The sequence below is a fragment of the Scophthalmus maximus genome, chromosome 3, assembly GCF_022379125.1.
Source record: "Scophthalmus maximus strain ysfricsl-2021 chromosome 3, ASM2237912v1, whole genome shotgun sequence".
In the NCBI taxonomy this organism is placed as follows: domain Eukaryota; kingdom Metazoa; phylum Chordata; class Actinopteri; order Pleuronectiformes; family Scophthalmidae; genus Scophthalmus; species Scophthalmus maximus.
In genome coordinates, this window is record NC_061517.1 from 13200988 (window position 1) to 13219913 (window position 18926).

General features: G+C 43.4%; 2 protein-coding genes across 7 annotated transcripts; both read right to left on the bottom strand.

Moving 5' to 3' along the window:
• Positions 1 to 463: 463 nt before the first annotated feature.
• Positions 464 to 5697, bottom strand: asb8 (ankyrin repeat and SOCS box containing 8). Of its 4 annotated transcripts, none has more exons than XM_035644687.2 (4): positions 5572 to 5697; positions 3743 to 3919; positions 3544 to 3648; positions 464 to 2315 (listed from the first exon to the last, which is right to left on the bottom strand). In XM_035644687.2, exons 2-4 carry the CDS (start codon positions 3869 to 3871, stop codon positions 1680 to 1682), a joined length of 870 nt encoding a protein of 289 aa, XP_035500580.1. In that variant the 5' UTR covers positions 3872 to 3919; positions 5572 to 5697; the 3' UTR covers positions 464 to 1679. The 4 variants fall into 4 exon arrangements, with proteins under 4 accessions (XP_035500580.1, XP_035500581.1, XP_035500579.1 ...); XM_035644688.2 differs by lacking the exon at positions 5572 to 5697 and adding an exon at positions 5342 to 5543 and having other exon boundaries at positions 3743 to 3956; XM_035644686.2 differs by lacking the exon at positions 5572 to 5697 and adding an exon at positions 5342 to 5542.
• Positions 5698 to 7105: 1408 nt separating this feature from the next.
• LOC118316775 (la-related protein 4) lies at positions 7106 to 18766 on the bottom strand. 3 transcript variants are annotated; one of them, XM_035644954.2, is made up of 17 exons: positions 18197 to 18766; positions 16433 to 16550; positions 15949 to 16107; positions 14871 to 14955; positions 14613 to 14749; positions 14420 to 14523; positions 14205 to 14315; positions 14051 to 14104; positions 13753 to 13962; positions 13213 to 13316; positions 12696 to 12737; positions 11015 to 11242; positions 10837 to 10891; positions 10574 to 10732; positions 10336 to 10475; positions 10025 to 10226; positions 7106 to 9694 (listed from the first exon to the last, which is right to left on the bottom strand). In XM_035644954.2, exons 1-17 carry the CDS (start codon positions 18311 to 18313, stop codon positions 9296 to 9298), a joined length of 2424 nt encoding a protein of 807 aa, XP_035500847.1. In that variant the 5' UTR covers positions 18314 to 18766; the 3' UTR covers positions 7106 to 9295. The 3 variants fall into 3 exon arrangements, with proteins under 3 accessions (XP_035500847.1, XP_035500850.1, XP_035500849.1); XM_035644957.2 differs by having other exon boundaries at positions 18719 to 18748; XM_035644956.2 differs by lacking the exon at positions 12696 to 12737.
• Between the last annotated feature and the right edge of the window lie 160 nt (positions 18767 to 18926).

Genomic DNA, 18926 nt, shown 5'->3' on the forward strand with positions numbered 1-18926 from the left:
GACTGTGGAGTTATTATATGATTTCTAAAACTGAAGTGCCTCCAGACCTCTCACTGTAATGACTCTGATTCAGTCTAATGACTGCAGTAAAACTACACTAATTACGCAGGCACTAAGAGATCACTGCTGCATTCTCTCCTGGCTACTAACGAAGACAGTTTCATACGGGTACATTTTAGTCTGGCCTTGACCTACGGTAAGTTAGTGTCCATGCCGTTATATATTTTTGTCCCAGAAGATAATGTATTTTGAGTATTGCTCAAGTAAATCTTAGAATATTTCTGCTGTCAAAGCAGCATGTTTTCCTTTTCACAGGAAACACAAACTGTTTCAACAGGAAATCACCAAAAGCATTGATGATTGTTTGTATAATCAAAAGAGAGCGTATCAATCACAAGGTATCTAATGTGCAGATATTAGGTCTTTCTCACTTTTTGTAAATAACAATGGAGGGGGAAAAATGTATGGACTATAAAGGCATTTACTTTCATTACGTTGACAAAGAAAAAAGCACTTTTGCAGGTGTACACAAGACATGATCTAGGGGGTTTCATTTTTCCATATCTGCAGAACAAGCAAACAAAATCAAGCACAGAAAGTTAAGACAGCTACCATAACAAACTTAAATACATTTTACAAGCTCATTTAGTGACTCTTCCAACGACAAAAACTTCGTTACCATGCCCTTCCATGGTTTTAACATTTAAATATTTAATTTAAAATAAGATTTAAACATATGTTGCAAACCCTTGAAACCCAAAACTTTAGCAAGTTAAGACAGATTCCATATTATTAAAGAAAGCAAAAACATTTTATTTCTTCTTGGCAACTGCAACCGCACCCTTTAATAAAACAGAGCCCTAATAAATGCTAAATCACATGACAGCAGGCATGTTCACATCACGTTTAGCAGTGATGATTTTTAAAGAACAAGATGGAGACAAGGTAAGTGTCCATTCTGCAATTATTGGTATTGCAAAAGGAGTTTCCTGGGGCATCACTGAGACAAAGATGGCCTCTCCAACTATCAAACAATCTACTGGACATTTGCTCCTGAGCACTACTTTAGGGGCTGCATCCTCTGACTGGATTACTGGACAGCCTGTATCATTAAACATGAGCCCCCATTCATTAAGTTTTCCCTCACCCTCTGTGACATTCTCTTTTTTCCCCTCACATTTAAGTTTTAAAAATTAATATTCAATAAGTGTGAATTCTGCACACACAAAAATTAATAGCCCTACTTGAAATTTCAAGGACGCAATGTCTCTGTGGGAACATTAAGCTTCATGTAGGTCAGATTCCTATGATGATGCCCATCATCACGACAATTAGCCTGAAGTTACTGTTTCATTTTGCACTGCATACGAAGTGGGCTGAGAATATTTTGTTGCACCAAGATTATTTTACCAGGCCAGGAGTTATATAACAACATGAAGATAATGCATGGGTGGTGTGCCCCGACAGCTGAAGCTCACATAGATGCTGTACACCACATGATTAAAAAAAATTAAAAAAGCTTTGTTCATCTCTCTGGATGCATAAATCTGTACTTATTTGCAAGAAGGTTTAATAAACGAGGGCCACTGTCGGCCACTAGCCTATAATTAAATGGAGACACTTCCAGGCCAATAAAAGTGTGATTAGTTGACTAATGATCATTCAGTGGTTTCATCACCTCAGTCTCTCAGCAGAAGATAGTCTTTGATAGTCTCTGGTAAAGGAAGCTCTTTTACAGCAGTTGGGAGGAACTGCACTCCAAGACTCTGCCGGACAGCACAGCGCGCCAGAGAGCGCAGCGTGGGAGCCTGAGCCACCATGTTGGTCAGCTTCGCCAGCAGCTGGGGATCTTTACTCAGCTCCATGGGAAGGGTGCCGTCAGCCCGTCTGATCTCAAATCGCCCTGCTGCCCGGCCCAGCAGCTCAAGGCACTCCTCCTCCTGTTCGGTGCCCAGGCCCCGGGCCAACAGGGCCACGAGTCGGGAGATAGGGGTCTGGCCCTTCAGGTTGGTCACATGGACCTGGGCTCCATAGTCTAAGAGCACTTTGACACTTTCCAGATTGCCCTTCATTGCTGCCCAACTCAAAGGAGTGTCATTGTTGTAGTCCCGGACATTGGGACAGGCCCCGCTCTCTAACAGGGCCCTCACACACTCTGGGTTATCTTTGAAGGCGGCCCAGTGAAGTGGAGTGTCCTTGTTGCCGTCCAGGGCATTTGGCTGGGCCCCATACTCCAAGAGCAGCTCCACACAGCTCTCATCTTTCTCCGCTGCATAGTGCAGTGCTGTGCGGTTGTATCCATCCAAAGCATTCACCTGAAAAATAAAGTCAATAGATTTAGCCCAGGATTTAATCACACAAATGCAATGACTAGTGCAACATGGTAGGTCGTGGGCGCATGGACTGTATGGGCTCCAAGACTAGCACAACCCGTTTCAAGGTCAGTGAATTAAAAAATGACAGTATATAAGTGAGTGCATTTTATTTGTATAGCACCTTGCAAGAGCACATATCAAAAAGTGTTTCTCAATGAGACAAAAACAAATTATAGCTACTTTAGTACTTTAAAGTTGTACTTGACCACACATTGTATGTCCCGAGGGAGAGTGCTGTTCTCACTGATCATTACACTGCTGCGAGGCCTTACAGTTGAAGGGTTGGTTACCCAAAATTAGAGGAACTCATGAAAACTGGAGACAGTGATTTTCTGAACTAACGACAACACAGTTTCTGGAAAGATACTTTGCAGTGAAGTCTTTTCAATTAATTCTCATAACACTCAATTGAAATCCTTAATATTTGAGTGGAAGTGGAAATTTCAAAAGATCTGGATAAACCCATCTGTAGGGCTCTACATCATAACTTAGATGTATTCGTATTATTGATTAACTGGTAGCTGAGATTTTTTTTGTTTGTAATTTGGTTGAACTGACCCTTCAGAAGGACGTTACAGGCAGCTTCGCACATTTTCACAAAGTAACTACAAAACACATATCTTACCATTGCTGCCAGCTATCAGCATCAATCATCACAAGAATTATTAAGACTAAAAAATGCAACATTCAAAGCTTTGGGGCAGCCACTGGTATCGTTTCTTGACACTCAATAGCAGAGATGGATGATTCGTTCAGCGATAAAGCGGCACCACTTGATAGGTTTGAGAGATTGGTGCTTAATTGGTGTGTTTAAGTGCTGAGAGGAATTGGGTGAGAATTGAGAGTCAAACAGCAACTAAATATTTAAGAAACGTTACATTGTATTTATCTAATAATTTTGAGTCCATGTTTCAATTACATTTTTCAAACAAGACAGCTTTTGCATCAATGCTAAAGACTTTTCTTGCCCACACCTGGATTTCCCTAAAATGATAACACATGATTGGCAAAAATAAAACTGTCTATTATGTTACTTTATGCTGTGTCGGATTATCTACAGTATCTCAAGCAAGGTTCAACTCTCTGCAGGTTGATGTCATTCAGTGGTTGTCTGGGAGGTAGAAGATTAATGTAACATCTTAAGGAGCATGATTCTTCTGTGACATACCTCTGCCCCCTTCTCCAACAGCAGCTCGACACAGTCAGCATCAGCAACCATACATGCACAATGCAGGGGCTTGAGTGTGCCATGCATCCGGTTCACATCAGCTCCCTTAGGCATGAAAAGAATAATGATGTCAGTATTACCGGTGACACTGGGAGACATTATTCATTGAATTCAAACTGAAAGACGGGCAGGTGCCTACCTTGCGAATGAGATCCTCCACGTTGTCGTGTGGGAACGAGCGGATGGCTGCGATGGTGCGGATCAGCCGCTCAGACAAAGAGTATTTACTTTGAATGCTTTGCATGATGTACCACATAGTAGAGCTCATGTGTAACAGAGGACCATGGCACCCGGGCAGGGGTGACACTACGGGACACTGAAATACATTTTTCAAGAAGCTGGATTTTTTAAAACTGTAAGACACAATGGAAATTCATCGGCATTAAAACAGAAATACCTGAATCAAATAAGTAACAAATTTAAAAGGCAGTTGGTTTTGGTTGTTGTAGGTAATTGGACCTCTTCTAAGTAGGGATCGACCGATACAGATTTTTTTAGGGCCGATGCCGATACAGATTTTTTTTCATCAGCCTTAGCCGATGACCGATACGGACTGCCGATTTTCTTGAGACGATATTTGGAGCTGATACTACTTTTGCTCCCTCAATTTAATAGTTAAATAGAATTAAATTCTGGGTCGAGGGAGACGAGGCTCACGTCGCACTGGAGCATCTCGAGAGTTCCCACCGCACCGGGACTCGTCCGCCCGCGAACGGGATCCCCTGCGCAAGGCCTGCGGCGCGGTCAGCGCGGAGACTAAAAAAGATATGCGTAAAAAACGCAAACATCGGCCGATATTATCGGCCGGCCGATAAATCGGTCGAACACTACTTCATGGGACATGTCGGGGTTGTGTGTGATGCCTGATTATTACATGTTGATCTAACTCAGAAATGCACTCAAAGCACAATGCTGACTTTCCCAATGGAGATATATATATGCACACAGACAACTTTTTTTTTTTATCTCATTTTAATTAACTGAACATTGTAATATTGGAGTCCAGAATTATGTCGATTTAAAAAAAATTAAGAAGTAATATTAATATTTTTACTCGTATTATTGATAAAAACCTATGGTTAAATATCGCATTGTATGAAGGGGCAACAGGCGTGATTGCAAGAGTACTTGTGGATTTTTATACAGTAATGTAATGACAAACATGAACAGTCGTTTCTGCTGTCAAGAAACTAAGCTTTTTTTTAACCATTTCATCTACAGTAGATAACAGTACTGCATGTTTATCTCAGACCCGATGGCTGTTGTAGCTTTACCCAAAGTCGCCCCGGAACTGTGAATAAAGCCATGTAAATATCTAAACCTGGTTTAGAAAAAAAAAACTGACACTCACAGCTAATGTTAGCTCGATGTCAAGGATCGTACTTCACAACAAAAGAAAGCCAAACAGTCTGGAACAATCATGCACCTTGTGCAAACCAAGGGAGGAAAACACATGTCCACGTATTTATAACTCACAGGAGCCACTCGGTTAACACGCAGACGCTGACGGGCTGGTTCAGGATCAGAGAAGAAGAAAAAGCGACAGGAAGCTACATTTCCACCAGCTGCTAGCAGCAAGTTAGCTAGCGAGCTAACGTTAGCGTGGAGGTGCGTGGGGGGGGGCAACCGATACTCGCAGACGGAAAGAAATCAAATGACATTAATTTGCAAACGCTCTGTGAAGATGCCCCACGCGTCCTCCATCGACAAAAGGGCCGGTGCGAACGGGTGAACGTACCGGTTTCAGTCCACAGTGTGAAGGTCTGACAGGTTACGGCCGTAATGAACGTTTGCTGCTCGGTTCGACATAAACACGTGACGTCATCGCCGCAGCCACGCCCTCCCGCTCCTCCTCGAGCCCGTGTTCCCTCTTGATTAAAACACGGCCGAGTGGCTAACTTGCGACTAACTTCACGTTCTGAGTGTATATGGGCGTTCACGGCGTCTGACTGTCTTTGCCAAATGTACCTGCTTTCCCGATATAGCCTCGTGACCTCACGGCAACGCCGCCGGCATACCATGAATGCCTTCAGCTCATGTCCATGTAAAGAGAGGTCGGACTCGGCCCCAGTCACGTGATCCGGACAATGAAGCCAATGCGGAAGTGCCTGGAGTCTGTATTCTCTGTAATGACCAGCAGAGAGCGACTCGACTGATTGCAAAAAGAAGTCCCTGATTCTCATTTGATTTCTATCGTCAGTTAACATTTTGTTGATTGTGATCTCATTTTTAGAGTAAAATAGACGATAAGCACCGTATGCATCGGAGAGTCCAATCGGTGGGCGCGCAGTTGACCAGCTCTCAGTCAGACCCACCCCCCACTCCTATGTCTGTTTCCCCCCCCCCAAAAAAAACAAGGTGGGTTGGTCAAAATGCAAAACTTGAGGCTTCACAAAGCAATGGGTGAGGTCACTGTGGGTTGCCACTTGGATGGGACCCGGCCTGCGGAGACAGCCCCTGGTGGACAGCCAAGCTATAATGACAGCTTTTCAGAAAGGGATGTAAGATCGATTATCTTTACATTATCATTCTGATTTATTTCCCACTCCTTTATTCCAAAAAATATATAAGAGAATGCTCCCTGAGCCACAGATCACTGGTCCCCAACCTCTCAGGCTTGTGACTTTGCTACCAGGGGCGTTTTCAACAGGTTAGACAAATCCGGCCATTTGCCTGCGGTCTGGAGGTGAGATGGAGTCCCCAAGAAGAGCAGTGTTCATTAGACCACAGCAATGGCAACTTTGTGAGTATCCCCTACGATCGGCTATGTTCAGGAGACTGCAATGACACCATTGTCATAAACCACCTAATGAGGCTCCTGGTTTGATGTAGGACCCCTCAGGTCCCTTTTGCCTGGGGCCCCCAAAGTCCCTTGAAATGCCCCTGCTTTGTACCTCACGAGTTTCCATGTGTTTACAGCCAATGATCAATTCAACCCTATACTGTACACTCTACAGTATATGAATACTTTGGAAGCCCAAGGTCTGAAGATGTAATATTATCCAGTAATTAAAAGATTAAAAATATATTACATGAAAAATAAACAATGTTTTTTCCTTCTTTACTGTTATTGACCCCTCAGATTTATCAAGTGACCTCTTGGGTGGGTGCCGTCCCATGCGTTCAGCTTTTTTAGTTATTTGTCCTTACAGGTATCATGACCCAAGTTAAATTTTTAATGAGTTAGAATGAAAACAAGCTGTTGATTGATCTTAATTGATCTCTTTTAATCAAATGTTTTGATTATAGTTTATTCTTTGGTAATTTTTAAAGCAAATAGGACCCCTCTTTTGATCTTAAGAGAAGTGTTGGTCAAATAAATAAAAGAAAAGACACCAAATAGGACCTTGGTAATTTGTCATGGTCATAGTTTGATATAAACAGACATTTTCCAAATAACATACAAACTGAGTTGATTGAAATCAAACCTGACACTTCAACCCATTCACCTGTTTGAATTGACAAAACACAAGATGGCAGAAAGAAATGAGACGCTGGAAAGCCAAATCAAAATAATTTATTTTTGGTGACATTTCATACAGTTCTAGGATTGTGTCTCAAACACTTGGTTGATCCATTACTATATTTCCTTTTGCCACCCCAAACCAAATTAACAGAAAATGACCCAAACATATGGAGGGGGGAAGCATGTCCTGATGGTGTTTGCAAGCCGGTCAACATCAACCATATGCTCCTAAAATGATTTTGCCTTACTCACGAGTAAGATTCTTTTAAAAACAAGTTAGTGCATTTATTTAATTATACTAAATCCCTAGCTGCTCATACTCATTAATGAAAAAAAACAGCCCCAGTGATTGGTTACTTGTTTACTGCATTACTAAACCCAAAGTCAATGCATCAAGTGTTTTTTCTCTCCGTTGACATCTTGAATAGTATATAGATGTCATATGCGTGATTTTATTTTGTCAATGCGATTTCACACAACTTTGGGGAAACCAGCCTACCAAGATTGGGAGAAAAGCGTTGCGCATCAAAATTAGAATAAATAAATTTAAAAAGCAATACATACAGTGAGTCAAACTTCAAATTCTAAATCAACCTGTTTGTTTTTCAAAAGTTAAAAAAAAGAAAGGACAAAAAAGAAAGAAAAGAAAAAAATCAAACAAACCAGCAAACTCACCCTAAAAGCACAAAACAATCCGGTGGATACCTGCTGTCAAAAGCCTCCCGCTGTAAATTCAGAACTATAACAATTACATTCTCCCACACACATTTCTAGTGAAGGGTTATTACATCATAGCATAGGCAACTACACCTCTATAGCTTCTTCAAAATCAAGTTTCACTGGGCCAGAATTTCCCCAAGACTACATTATTTAGCAGATCTCAATAAAAACCGAAACTTTATCCTAGCTCACTATGATCGAAGGCAGCTGGCACATAGCACGTGAAAAATGTTCCAAATCTCTTTATACCCACGACTCGGCTGCCAAATATTATGTAGCAATCATCCTTAGCTAACAGCATTCCTTAGTCTATTTTTGACACTATGCCATTGTTAACAACAATTCACAGATATAAGCTTAACCTGGATATCCTGTGATGATATAGAAAAGCCAAACCTCACCTAAACAACCAGGCGCATTGAATCTTACCATTACCCTACTCTTTTTCTTCTTCTCTCATGAAATACATCACCTTACTACCCAAACAAACATGTAAACAGAGAATCTGACTGATTATCAACATGACAATTTCAATCCATCGGAGTGGGTACGCCCAAAATATTTCAGATAGATAGCAAGGATAAAATTTAACATAAAAAAAACAAAAAAACAAACAAACAAAATAAACAACTTTGGACCAGGCTAGCAAGATTCACCATGGCTGACCGGCCAGTGAGCACCCCAAAGTGAATTTCAGTTCCAAACAAAACCACGCGTCTGACTGTGGCGCACGTCGATGTTTCTGATAGACTGTTTCAGCTCAAGCCAATCATGAACCAGGATCAAGATACCACTATAGAACACATTTCATTAATATACATTAGAAGACCACACTGTCCAGTTTCAGGACAATGGTTCTTAATCTCTGATGTAAAAATCAAAAATTCATCCATTTCATTACGTCAGTGCAACAGCACACTGTAGCACTTCAATAATTTTGTTTAACAATCAATGCATACACAGACATCAGTCAACCCTTCAGTCATACTTACAACCCTAAGCACACAAAAAACAAAAAACAAAAAGAAACTGATGTCTCATTGCGTGTTAGTGATATCTTTGTATATGTACATGACAAATATGCATGTTCTTTTCTTCTTAGTGCATATTGTTCTTGCAGACCAACATCTATTCTTTTGAAATCAAAAAGAAAAAAAAAAAAGGTAGAGGGCCATTTACGCGGCCCAGCATCCCACCTTTCCCCAGCAGAGCATAAATGAGATGGCTTCCAGTTAAATCACACTTATTCTGCTAAGCATAACACTGGAGGCCAACACAAGATTTTAGTTTGCTTTTAAAATCTCATCAAAGTTCTTCAGGTGTCATTTTGCCCATCAGTCCTGGATGTCCTGGTCTTAATGTCATTTTAGAAGCTTCTCGTTGGACAAGTTCCAGGGGGGAAGGTGGCTACCATAATGTTGTTGCTTTTATGTTATTCATTTTTATATAATTATATATATCCATGTATAGATTCATACATATTTTTTGCGATTCATGTCAAGTTTTTTACTTTGGCGATACTGGTGGGATATTCTGCTCTTTGCCAGTGTGCCTGTACCCTCCCTGGGGAGAGTTGCGTCGGGCCGGAGGTGGGCGCCTCTGGTCCCGAAACTTGAGGCCCCCATTCCCTCTGGGGCCATTACTGCGATAATAGCCTTGAGAGTCACGTTCACGTGGTGGCCGGCTCTCCTTGCATTCCCATCCCCCCTCCCTTTCGTGGCCTTTCTCTAGCTTGTCTCCAGAACCACCGCTGGAGCCCTGCTCCTCAGCCTTGTTCACACGCAACTCGCGCAACGGTTGGCCCGATGCAGTGCCGGAGGGAGCTGGGGCTGGGGCAGGGGGTGCAGCGGGAGGGTCCTTGGGTGGCCGTTGGCACACCTCGGCATAGCTGAGCTTCCGTGGCTCCTTAACCAGGAGAGCAAAAAGCAAAATTTTAAAACATGTAGGGCCCACCATCTATTTCATACATTCATTGTCATAATTTATCTTGTGAAACCCTCAGATCTCATAATCTTAACGCTCATTGGGGCGGGAATGACCATTCTGGACTTGTGGTGGGAAAGAGAAGAGAGGGGAGAAAAAAGACAAACACTGAAAAGGAGAGACAGATAGAGCGGAAGAGATAACCAAAGTCAGTCAGATCACTACCTCACTTCCCTCTATGCGCAAAAGATGTCATCATCAGGAAGACAAAAACAATGCCAAGTGTCAACTCTGAAAGAATCAGATTCTCACCTGTGCAGGGGTGGGAATTGTGGCAGCAGCAGGGGCCGGTGTGCTGGGTGTCACTGGCGTGGAGGCAGCAGAGGGCTGAGGCCTGCAGCTAGGCACAGGCTGCGTGGCGGATGAGGGGGTGACGGTAGGTGGGACAGGTGTGGGTTGGGTTGCTTTTGGTGCTGGGATCTCTGCCCGTTCAACCCTCTTCTCCTGACGAGGCCTGTCAGAACAACAGTTTCAGATATTCAAGTTAATGTTGATTTAGTTTAGTAGGGGCGTCCAAGTCCTAAATATCCTGAGATTATTTTTAACTATCGAGGATGTCATACCCAGGGGCCGGGGGTCCAAGTGGTTGTGTTGCAGCTTTTGGTGTTGCCAGGGCAGGACTCGGAGCGGCAACTGCCTCCTCTGTCACCGGGGCTTGAACTGATCCTGGACTCACAGTGGCTTCTTTATTGGCTTGTTCCGTCTAAAAACAAAGGAGGCAAGTACATTACATCTCTTCTGATGTCTTACTCTCAAGAATCCATTCAGTGCACTATAGCCGTTACATTCTCGCTCCCTTACCTTGTCCCTGTACAAACCGCGGACAACATCCGACATTCGGTTTTCTAGCACTGGCTCTCCCTGTGTGCTGACCACGCAGCCAGGAAGAGGTGGGAAGTTGTTGGCTGCCAAGTCAAACTTGGGTGGAGAAACCTTGACCTCTGCTAGCGGCACAGGCCTCTGATAAAGGAAATCAGAAATGGAGCCAAAAAAAAAGATCAAAAGATGGTTCGTGCTTCAAATACACCTAAATAGTTTTATGACAAGATGAAATGGCCATGTACCGTAATACGTTCGTCTTCTCGCCTCCTCCGTGTTCCTCTGTAGGTTGTGCTCCGTCTGAGATGCAATAAAAATTATCTCAACATCAGTCCATGGTTACAGATCAAATCACAACCCATGAGCAGCAGCTATTTCAGTCAGGCACAAATCAGCAACTAAAACAGACAGAACAGGCCTTACCTTCCACGTCCTGACATGCCACTGTCGTCACTCGGGTCCAAGGAAGAGGAGGAAAGGTGTGAGAATGCCATGCTGAGGTCAGAGACCTGGACTGGGTTAGTGGTGGTGGCAGCGACAACGGGAGCAGGAGGCTGCGGGCTGCGCAGTCCAGTCAGACTCTCCAGGGAGACGGGAGTTATGGCTGCTGGGGTCACTTCGCTTGACCTCACCTGGGGCTTCACGTGGTTTCTGTTGCAGAGGAGAAAGGGTGAAAAGGGGCACCCAGGACATACTAGCAACCAGTGTTTCCCGAGCAGCCTTTTGATTTCGGGGCTAATTTTAGGTTTCAGGAATTTAAGAATAGTAGCGGGTAGAATGTGAATTTGAAAGTAGGATTTATCGCAGGACAACTGTATTAGACTGCATTAGTTTTGGCTTGGTGTATCATATTCTTTGTAAACTGTTCAGCAGCTACTACATTTAGGCAAATCCAGTTTTATTTGACCACAGAATGAACTTATACGTTGAAGCTTGCGTTTACGTAAAAAAAAAAACTGCACTTGGATTATTGATCTCCACTGTTTTTTAAGATAATGGAGGCTGAAATAGCTAAGTTAGTTCAAAGGAAACACTGGCGGCACCAGTTGAAACTTGATAGTTTGCTGGAGGAATGAGGCAGCATGCTGTGTCCTCAGGGCAAATGTCCACATGCGGGGTTTTGGACTAAATTTGTGCTTGTGATTGGTTTAAGCAGTCAAGACTGATTTTAACAAACTGTACTGTATATTTGCCAATCTGCGACCAATCAAAGTCATTGAGCAGAACTGACAACGTCATGTAAGACCTAGACAGGCCACCAATATCTTAATCAACCACTTTGAGGCGGATGTTGTTCGTCAAAAACCAAGCAGCCTGATTCACATAGATCGATCTTCTTGAGTCTTTGACCCTCAGATCTCATAATCTGAACGCTCATTGGGACGGGAGTGAAGCCCCAAACTTTGGAAGGGAGAGATAGAGAGAAATGAAAGAAAAGGAGAAGACAAAGAGGAGAGAGAGAGAGAGAACCAAAGCCAGTTACCCCACTCCCTTGTTTCCCTCTATGCGCATCATGATCTCATCACCGGGCCTGACTTGAGAAGACTATAGTGAGAAATGAGTTTGAAGCTGCTTTTTTTTTTTTCCCCCATTCAATGAACAAACTTGCAAAGTTGTTGCTCTCTTTGTGAAAGATTTAAAAGGATACAGAATTAAAGCCCGACAGCTGACCTAGACTCAAGGCTTCAAACTATCCGCAACTCTTTGTTATGGCATATGGTAATACAATCACTGAAAAAGAAAGCAGCGGTAAAACTAGGACAAAAACAAGGATCCAAATAAAAAAGGTTGTTAGTTGTGATGGGGGAGAAAGCTGTTACATGCGATAATGTAAAAGCAAAGAGGACATTTTGAACCAACGTGACAGTAACTGCCAAAAGCACATTAGACAAGCCTACATGTATCAAATGACATGACAAATCCAGGATGTCCATTATCTGGCAACACACATTTATCACAATGATGAAAAAAAAAGATTTGTCCTATACGAGTCTGACTGGCAGAAGGCAACATGGCCCCCGTTATGGATTCAGTCATTTGCTGCGACAGTATGGTGAGAGATGAGGGTAGCGATGAAGCTTATTGTACAGTATAACAGTGGTACCTGAAGGCATTTATTACATTCTTTCTTGAATAGAGAGGGACACTGTGGGGACAGTAAGAAGACAGGGGGTAAAGAACAGTTCCCCGGTGGAATTACATTAACTTCAGACAAATTTTCAACTGCAGATGATCTGATGTTCACCGATTCATTTCATGCAAACAATGATTCAGGTGGTAAAACAAATCACTTAGAAAATATTTATGCACACAGTCTAGGGTCACTAGTAACGCCTTGCAATTGTTTGCCTCCGCTAACCAGTCAAGTTGCACTTAATATCCACTTCTGTCCAGACCTGTCTGTAGTTAAGACTTAACAATTTAAGTGTATTTTGTCACACTTAGTGTTTGGAGTCTTGAGTTATGGCCAAAAATGGGTTTTGTGAGGTCAGTGACCTTTTACAACCAAATTGTATTCAGTTCTTCAAATAGAACACTCGAAGAAATTCACTCAAGTGGTGAACAGGTCCCTCTCTGGCCACGGCTGTCTTCAGCGCTGACTAATAATAAGAAATCCTTACCGGTTCCTGTTGAATTGGCGAGTGATGTTAAGAGAACTGGAGCCGGTTTTGTAGTGTCCAGCCGAGCCAAATCCATTCACAAAGCTACTGTTGGGAAACGGCGCCTGCGCATGAAGAAAAAAAAGCAGTATTGACAAATCCCATTAAATGCAACAACCTATTTACTCAGTAACTATAACAAGGACCTGGAAATAAATGTTCTGTATTATTTGCTCCATGTGTCAGCTCTGGATGTGCTAAAGGTTTTAGAAATAGTCATTGTTATGCAAAATATTGCGTTTATGTCTACGGCCAATTCAAATTTCAAGAAGGGAAGGACTCCGTTGAATGCAGTTACTGCATTTCTCTCCAGACATTACAACAGACAAGGTGGCGATGAGTAATAAGTGATTATGCATGTTTTTGTAAGGTGAGACCCCAACTACTGTGGCTTTATGTTTCAGATTTATGTTTTGAATGTTGATGAATGCAAAAAGAGTAAATCAAATTCAACTGGAAGAGAAAAGAAAAATGGAGGAAAATAGGGTCAGTGCATCTCACCAGAGGAGTTTCAAAATACGGGGTGGGAGAAGGCGTCCAGGTGGGAGGTACGATGCCGTAGACTGGGTACTGCTGCTGGGGGTAGACGTGCTGCATGTAGAGCGGAGAGCTGTACTGGGACTGGCTCTGGGACTGCTGAGCGTACAGGCTGCTGTCCATGCTACGGTAGCCATTCTTTGCAAAGAATGTGTTGATGGCCTTTATTCTGGCCTGTCAGCAGGAGGAGGAGAAAAAAAAGAGTCAAATAAACGCCACAACGGGACTTTCCAAAATGCCAAAAAGATTTAATTTGACTCACCATGATGGGTTTTCCCTGAAATGTTTTTACTTCTTCCCTCAAATACTTGTACGCCTATGGGAGCAGGGGAGAAAAATCATGAGGCAATTCACAGTGCAAACATCAGGACAACAACAGGACAGTAGCATGAATGCTGAAATTTGAGCGGCATTACCTGCTGAGCATCCGTGTCTGATTGGAATGTGATGTACCAGTTGTTGTTGTGTGCGAACTCAACACTTATCACCTTTGGGCAGTTGTCATTTTTGAACAGTGACTCCACTTCCTGTGAATTAGACATGAAACAAGCGGTTTCATATTTGCACTAAACATTAAGAACAATCCGCTGATTCCAAATACATACAGTTTTCATTTTCAAGTTGTGTTTACCTCAACAGGTGTGGTTTCAGGGACCTCCCTCAGAATGATAATGCACCGCTTATGATTAGGACGCACTTTCTCCCCTTTCTCATCCACTTGTACCATAGGAGAGGCTGAGGGAAATTCAACATATTTAAAGCTAAACACAGCCCAATTGTATGCAACTCATTGTGACATGCACCACCCTAAGCTCTTCCCTTACATCTCAACACATCAAGGATGAGGTCCATGTCAGTGGTGAGGACCTTGATGCCCTCCATGCTGGCTATAGTCCAAATAGGGACAAACTGGTCACTGTCCATCTGGGACATCAGGTACAAATCCTTCGAGAGGTTCTCTCTAAAACAATTTAAAAAAAGAAAAAGACAAATCAATATAGATTAAACTTTGCTTGACTTGGGAAATAGTCCACCTTCCAAATTACATTGTATAAAACACTTTATGACTGTTTGTCTCTTACCTAGAGAAGTAAAACTCAAGCTCTTTCTTCAGAGACTCTCGTAGATTCTCAGAAGAGATAGGCTGTTCTTCAGCTTTGGAATCCCCTGAGAACCAAAAACAAAATTGCAATTCATTATATTCATTTCAAACCTATAAAAAAAAACAGATGGACATAAGAAATGGTCTTATGAGAGGTCACAGATAGTCAGGAAAAGGTCAAACACGGGTTAAACGTATGTGATGTCACACAGGACTTGTGAGTGAGTGTGGTGTTTATGTAATACAAATAACTGTACAGATTAGTTTGGGCCAAACTGCATTGGTTCCAAATTTCTCTCACTACAACATTATCAAAGTGAAGTTGAATCATGTGACATGCAGAGAGCGAGCAGTCTGCAGGTTTCCATTAGCTTCAGTTAAAGACTTGCACCACTGATTAGCACCCAGTGAAACCGTCTGCATTTTTTGCAGCAACACTCAGCGTAAAAAATGCCTTGCCTCTATGCAGTACGTGTATTTGGAGAGTTGTCTTCTGTCTATTTAAATGACTAGTAACTCTGTTCATATGTTCATTCTAATTCTTGATAATCTTTAATTGAAATCCTATCACACAATCCTTGCTGATGCAATGATCAAAGGCACACGTGCACTCCTGTGTCATGTGATGACATTGCATATTACACAATCCTCTCAGAATCACATCCTTTAAATGTATAGCAGACCCAGACAAATATATACAGTAACAGTGATGGACTTTGCATTTGGCTTGCTGAACTGCATCTAGACAAACAGTCTAAACTCTAGACCTGGACTCTGCATTCTTCCTTTGTCTGCACTGAGCACAAATTTTGTGTCCTGATCCAACACCCTGAAGCGATTGTTGCCACACCTACTGATCCACAATACAAATTATCACAGTATTGTATTCATACGATGTTACTGAAAAATATACAGTTTATTCAATGAGTGCATGTAAAGTTTCATATTCCATTTAGATTATATAAAAATTGAATAAAGGAATTGAAAAACAGAATAATCCTTAGTTAGAGCCACAGTTGGTTTGCAGACATGACTGCATGTGATGTGATGTGACTGACCTGGAGTCCCTGCAATGGACTCAGCGGGGGAAAGGCCCAACTCCGGAGGGTCCATTCCATTTACTGCTATCTCAGCTGTTGCTGTGGAGCTGCTGTCATCCAGGGCTGTGAATCCCACGGTGTACTGCTTGCACCCAGCAGACGAAGGCTCAGAATAACCTGTGAACAAGGTAGAGGGTTTCATTCTGAACCAAACAACAGCAGTTTTCAGACCTGATTTGAAATACGCTGACAAGGATAGTGTAAAAAAAAATTAAAGTGAAAACTTAAGCAAAATGAAAATGTGTTTATTCATTAGAATAATTGTTATACCAGGTGTCAACCAGGAAAAAGTATTTATATCTATAAACATGGATGTGACAATGTTCAGTTTTCCCAAGAAATATATTTTAATTTTTATATTTTAAAGCTCTGTAACTTTTAATCAGATCAGTTAGGTAATTTCTGATGGGTATATAATTGGGCTGATGGAAGTGCATCTCACCCTCACTCATGTCCGAGGTGGGCCAATGAGCGCTGTTGGTGAGAGCCTCGCTGGGAGCCACAGGCATCTCCTGCCACACCTTGGCATTTGGGTTCAAACCGGCGCCCTTAGAGGTGACCTTCAAAGCAAAAACAGCAGGATCAGAAGGGTGCAAGTCATATCGACATTAAAAACAAAATTCTGTTTGTATTCCAGTTTAAACATACACAATCTAAATTGTACTAAATCAGTTTGACAGTTTATGTCTAAATGAAATTAAAAGTGAGTAATGTGCTGCATCCACTAATTTGACCAACACCGTGAATCATATATCTAACACCTCTGAATTGCTATATCATCTCTGCTCGGCATCTTACTCATTTTCTGACAAGAGCATACCACTTGGCATATAATTGGAAACCAGAGAAGTTCAGTGAAATGTGCCCACATTGGGCCCCCTGACCCCCCCCAACAACAAAAGAGGCTATTAGCAAGTTATCCTCAAGGAGAATTATAAAAGGCATTGGATAACCAAAATGTCCAGAGTACTAAATGTAAATTGTATAGAACTTATAAGTTCTCGTAGTGGAAAGGGAACAGGTCATGAATTCTTTACAAAGAGTAAATTACCCAGTTTCATTATAGACATGTTTAATCCAAGTAGAATAAACATTTCAATGGCTGACTGTGGCTGTGGACTGGCAGGAGAAATCCTGACCCTGCAAAGATCCGTGTCCAAGAATAGATCACATAAAGAACACATTAGGGCACACAGAGGCTGATGGGAACTAACTGTGGATTGGTGCTTTTCACCCAGAGGAGCGGGTGACAGCTGCACGTCAACTTTGAAACGCCAGTAACTGTCACTTTTTTTTTTTTACCAGCTCCTTCTTTTGACATTGTCACTCCACCTAGTAATAGATCCACTGCTCCTTTTTTATTTCGCAAAAGGCACTTGGCCTGACAGGAACAGCTGCTTGACACAACATGCCCCAAGACACTTCTCTCCGCCAATTGGGCGAGAACGGGTGCGCGAGGGACGGTTAGGCCTCGCTGTCGTTCAAAAAATGAGCACCAACATTTTTCTTTTAGGCGCCGTGCAACTTGACACATGCTTACAATGCACGCGTCCGTGTTACAGGCCGTGGCGAGCCGAGCCGTGTCAGCTGACCGCGCTGCGCAGCACAGGCCAGGTATTTGCAGCGCATGTCACTGCGCTAGGCTAGCCGCTAGCTAGTGAGCAGCTAGCATGTTCCATTGGGCTGAATGGACGCGCGTCGTTTTAGGCCAATTTAACGAAGCATCGGACACAATTTTAAACACAACTCCGTCGGTGCGTGTCCGCTCCAAGCGGCGCCGTCGTCCGCACACAGCTGTGTCGTCAACTGCACTTCTTAGCTAATGATTACTCAGCAGACTACTTAAGGGGCTCGCTGGTTGAAGTAGCTAAGCTAGCGTTAGCCGAGCAGTGGAGCTCCGCGGCTGATGGTGGGAGAGTCGAATCACCTGCCTGCAACTTTGTGTTCGTACACGAGCCGTGCTGGGGCTGGATCGTCGACCTCAGCTCGCACTTAATCTCCATTAGAGCCACAAATAATCACAGCAAGTCCGACTGAAACCGAGTATCTTAAATCGTGCCTTGTTTGAGTTAATGTTTGCTGCCGCCTGATAAATATCCTCCACTTGAGAGGGGGTGGGGGGCGTACTGTGCTAACAGGTCCGCGCTCAGCAGTAGTCGCTTAGCTAGTTAGCGTTAGCACGGGAGCTAAAGAAGGCCTCACTCACCATGCCGCCTGACCCCCCCTCGCTCCCCAGCGGAGCCTCGTCCTTCCCGCCGGTCTTCGGTCCCGGATCAGCCTCCTCCTGCAGCAGCGGCGGCTCCCCGCTCTGGTCTGAACTCATCAGCCGCTCCTGACTCACTTCCACCCCGTCGCTTTCTCCCCGGCCCCCGCCTGCCCCCACCGCCTCGTCCCTCGGCGACACCGGTTGTGCTCAGCAGTCAGTCGGGTCCTCTCCGGTCGTCCTGGATCGGCCAGCAAGCGCACTCGACTCTAGCTAGTCGCTAGCTAACCGGCTAACGGGTAGGCTACCGACCTAGCGTGCTATGAGTCAACGACGCGAGCTAACGACAGCTAGCTCAATGAATCAAAGCTGCACACCGACACACTAATGGGACACGCGATGCCAGACCATGACTCTTCTTACAGCGCAGTGCCCGCTGGCTCTCCACCAAAGATTACAGCACACACCGGGTTCGTGAGGCGCATTCCTAACCGGGCGACCGAAGCGGACACTGGGGACACGCACCTCTCCTCAGCGCAGGCACACAGTCCGCCGACGTCCCGGCTGCCACCGCGAGTTCTCGGTGACCTCTGCGCAAAACCATTTCCTTTTCCGGACCCGCACGTGTAGTTTTTGTGCAGGATTTCACTTTAGGAATCGAACATACACATTTGTGTAGGAGGAAGATGTCCTGTTATTACATATTAAAATGCAAAGTGCAATATGTGAGACT

Bases quoted from the DNA above. Each gene is read 5' to 3' on its own strand.
- asb8 (XM_035644687.2), bottom strand. From the start codon at position 3,871: ATGAGCTCTACTATGTGGTACATCATGCAAAGCATTCAAAGTAAATAC. The intron at 3,649-3,742 runs GTAGGCACCTGC...TTCATGCCTAAG, and splicing joins TGGAGGATCTCATTCGCAAG to GGAGCTGATGTGAACCGGAT. The intron at 2,316-3,543 runs GTATGTCACAGA...TTTATTTTTCAG, and splicing joins TGTTGGAGAAGGGGGCAGAG to GTGAATGCTTTGGATGGATA.
- LOC118316775 (XM_035644954.2), bottom strand. From the start codon at position 18,313: ATGAGTTCAGACCAGAGCGGGGAGCCGCCGCTGCTGCAGGAGGAGGCT. The intron at 14,750-14,870 runs GTAAGAGACAAA...AAATTGTTTTAG, and splicing joins CTTGAGTTTTACTTCTCTAG to AGAGAACCTCTCGAAGGATT. The intron at 10,733-10,836 runs GTACATGGCCAT...TTCCTTTATCAG, and splicing joins GAGAAGACGAACGTATTACG to AGGCCTGTGCCGCTAGCAGA.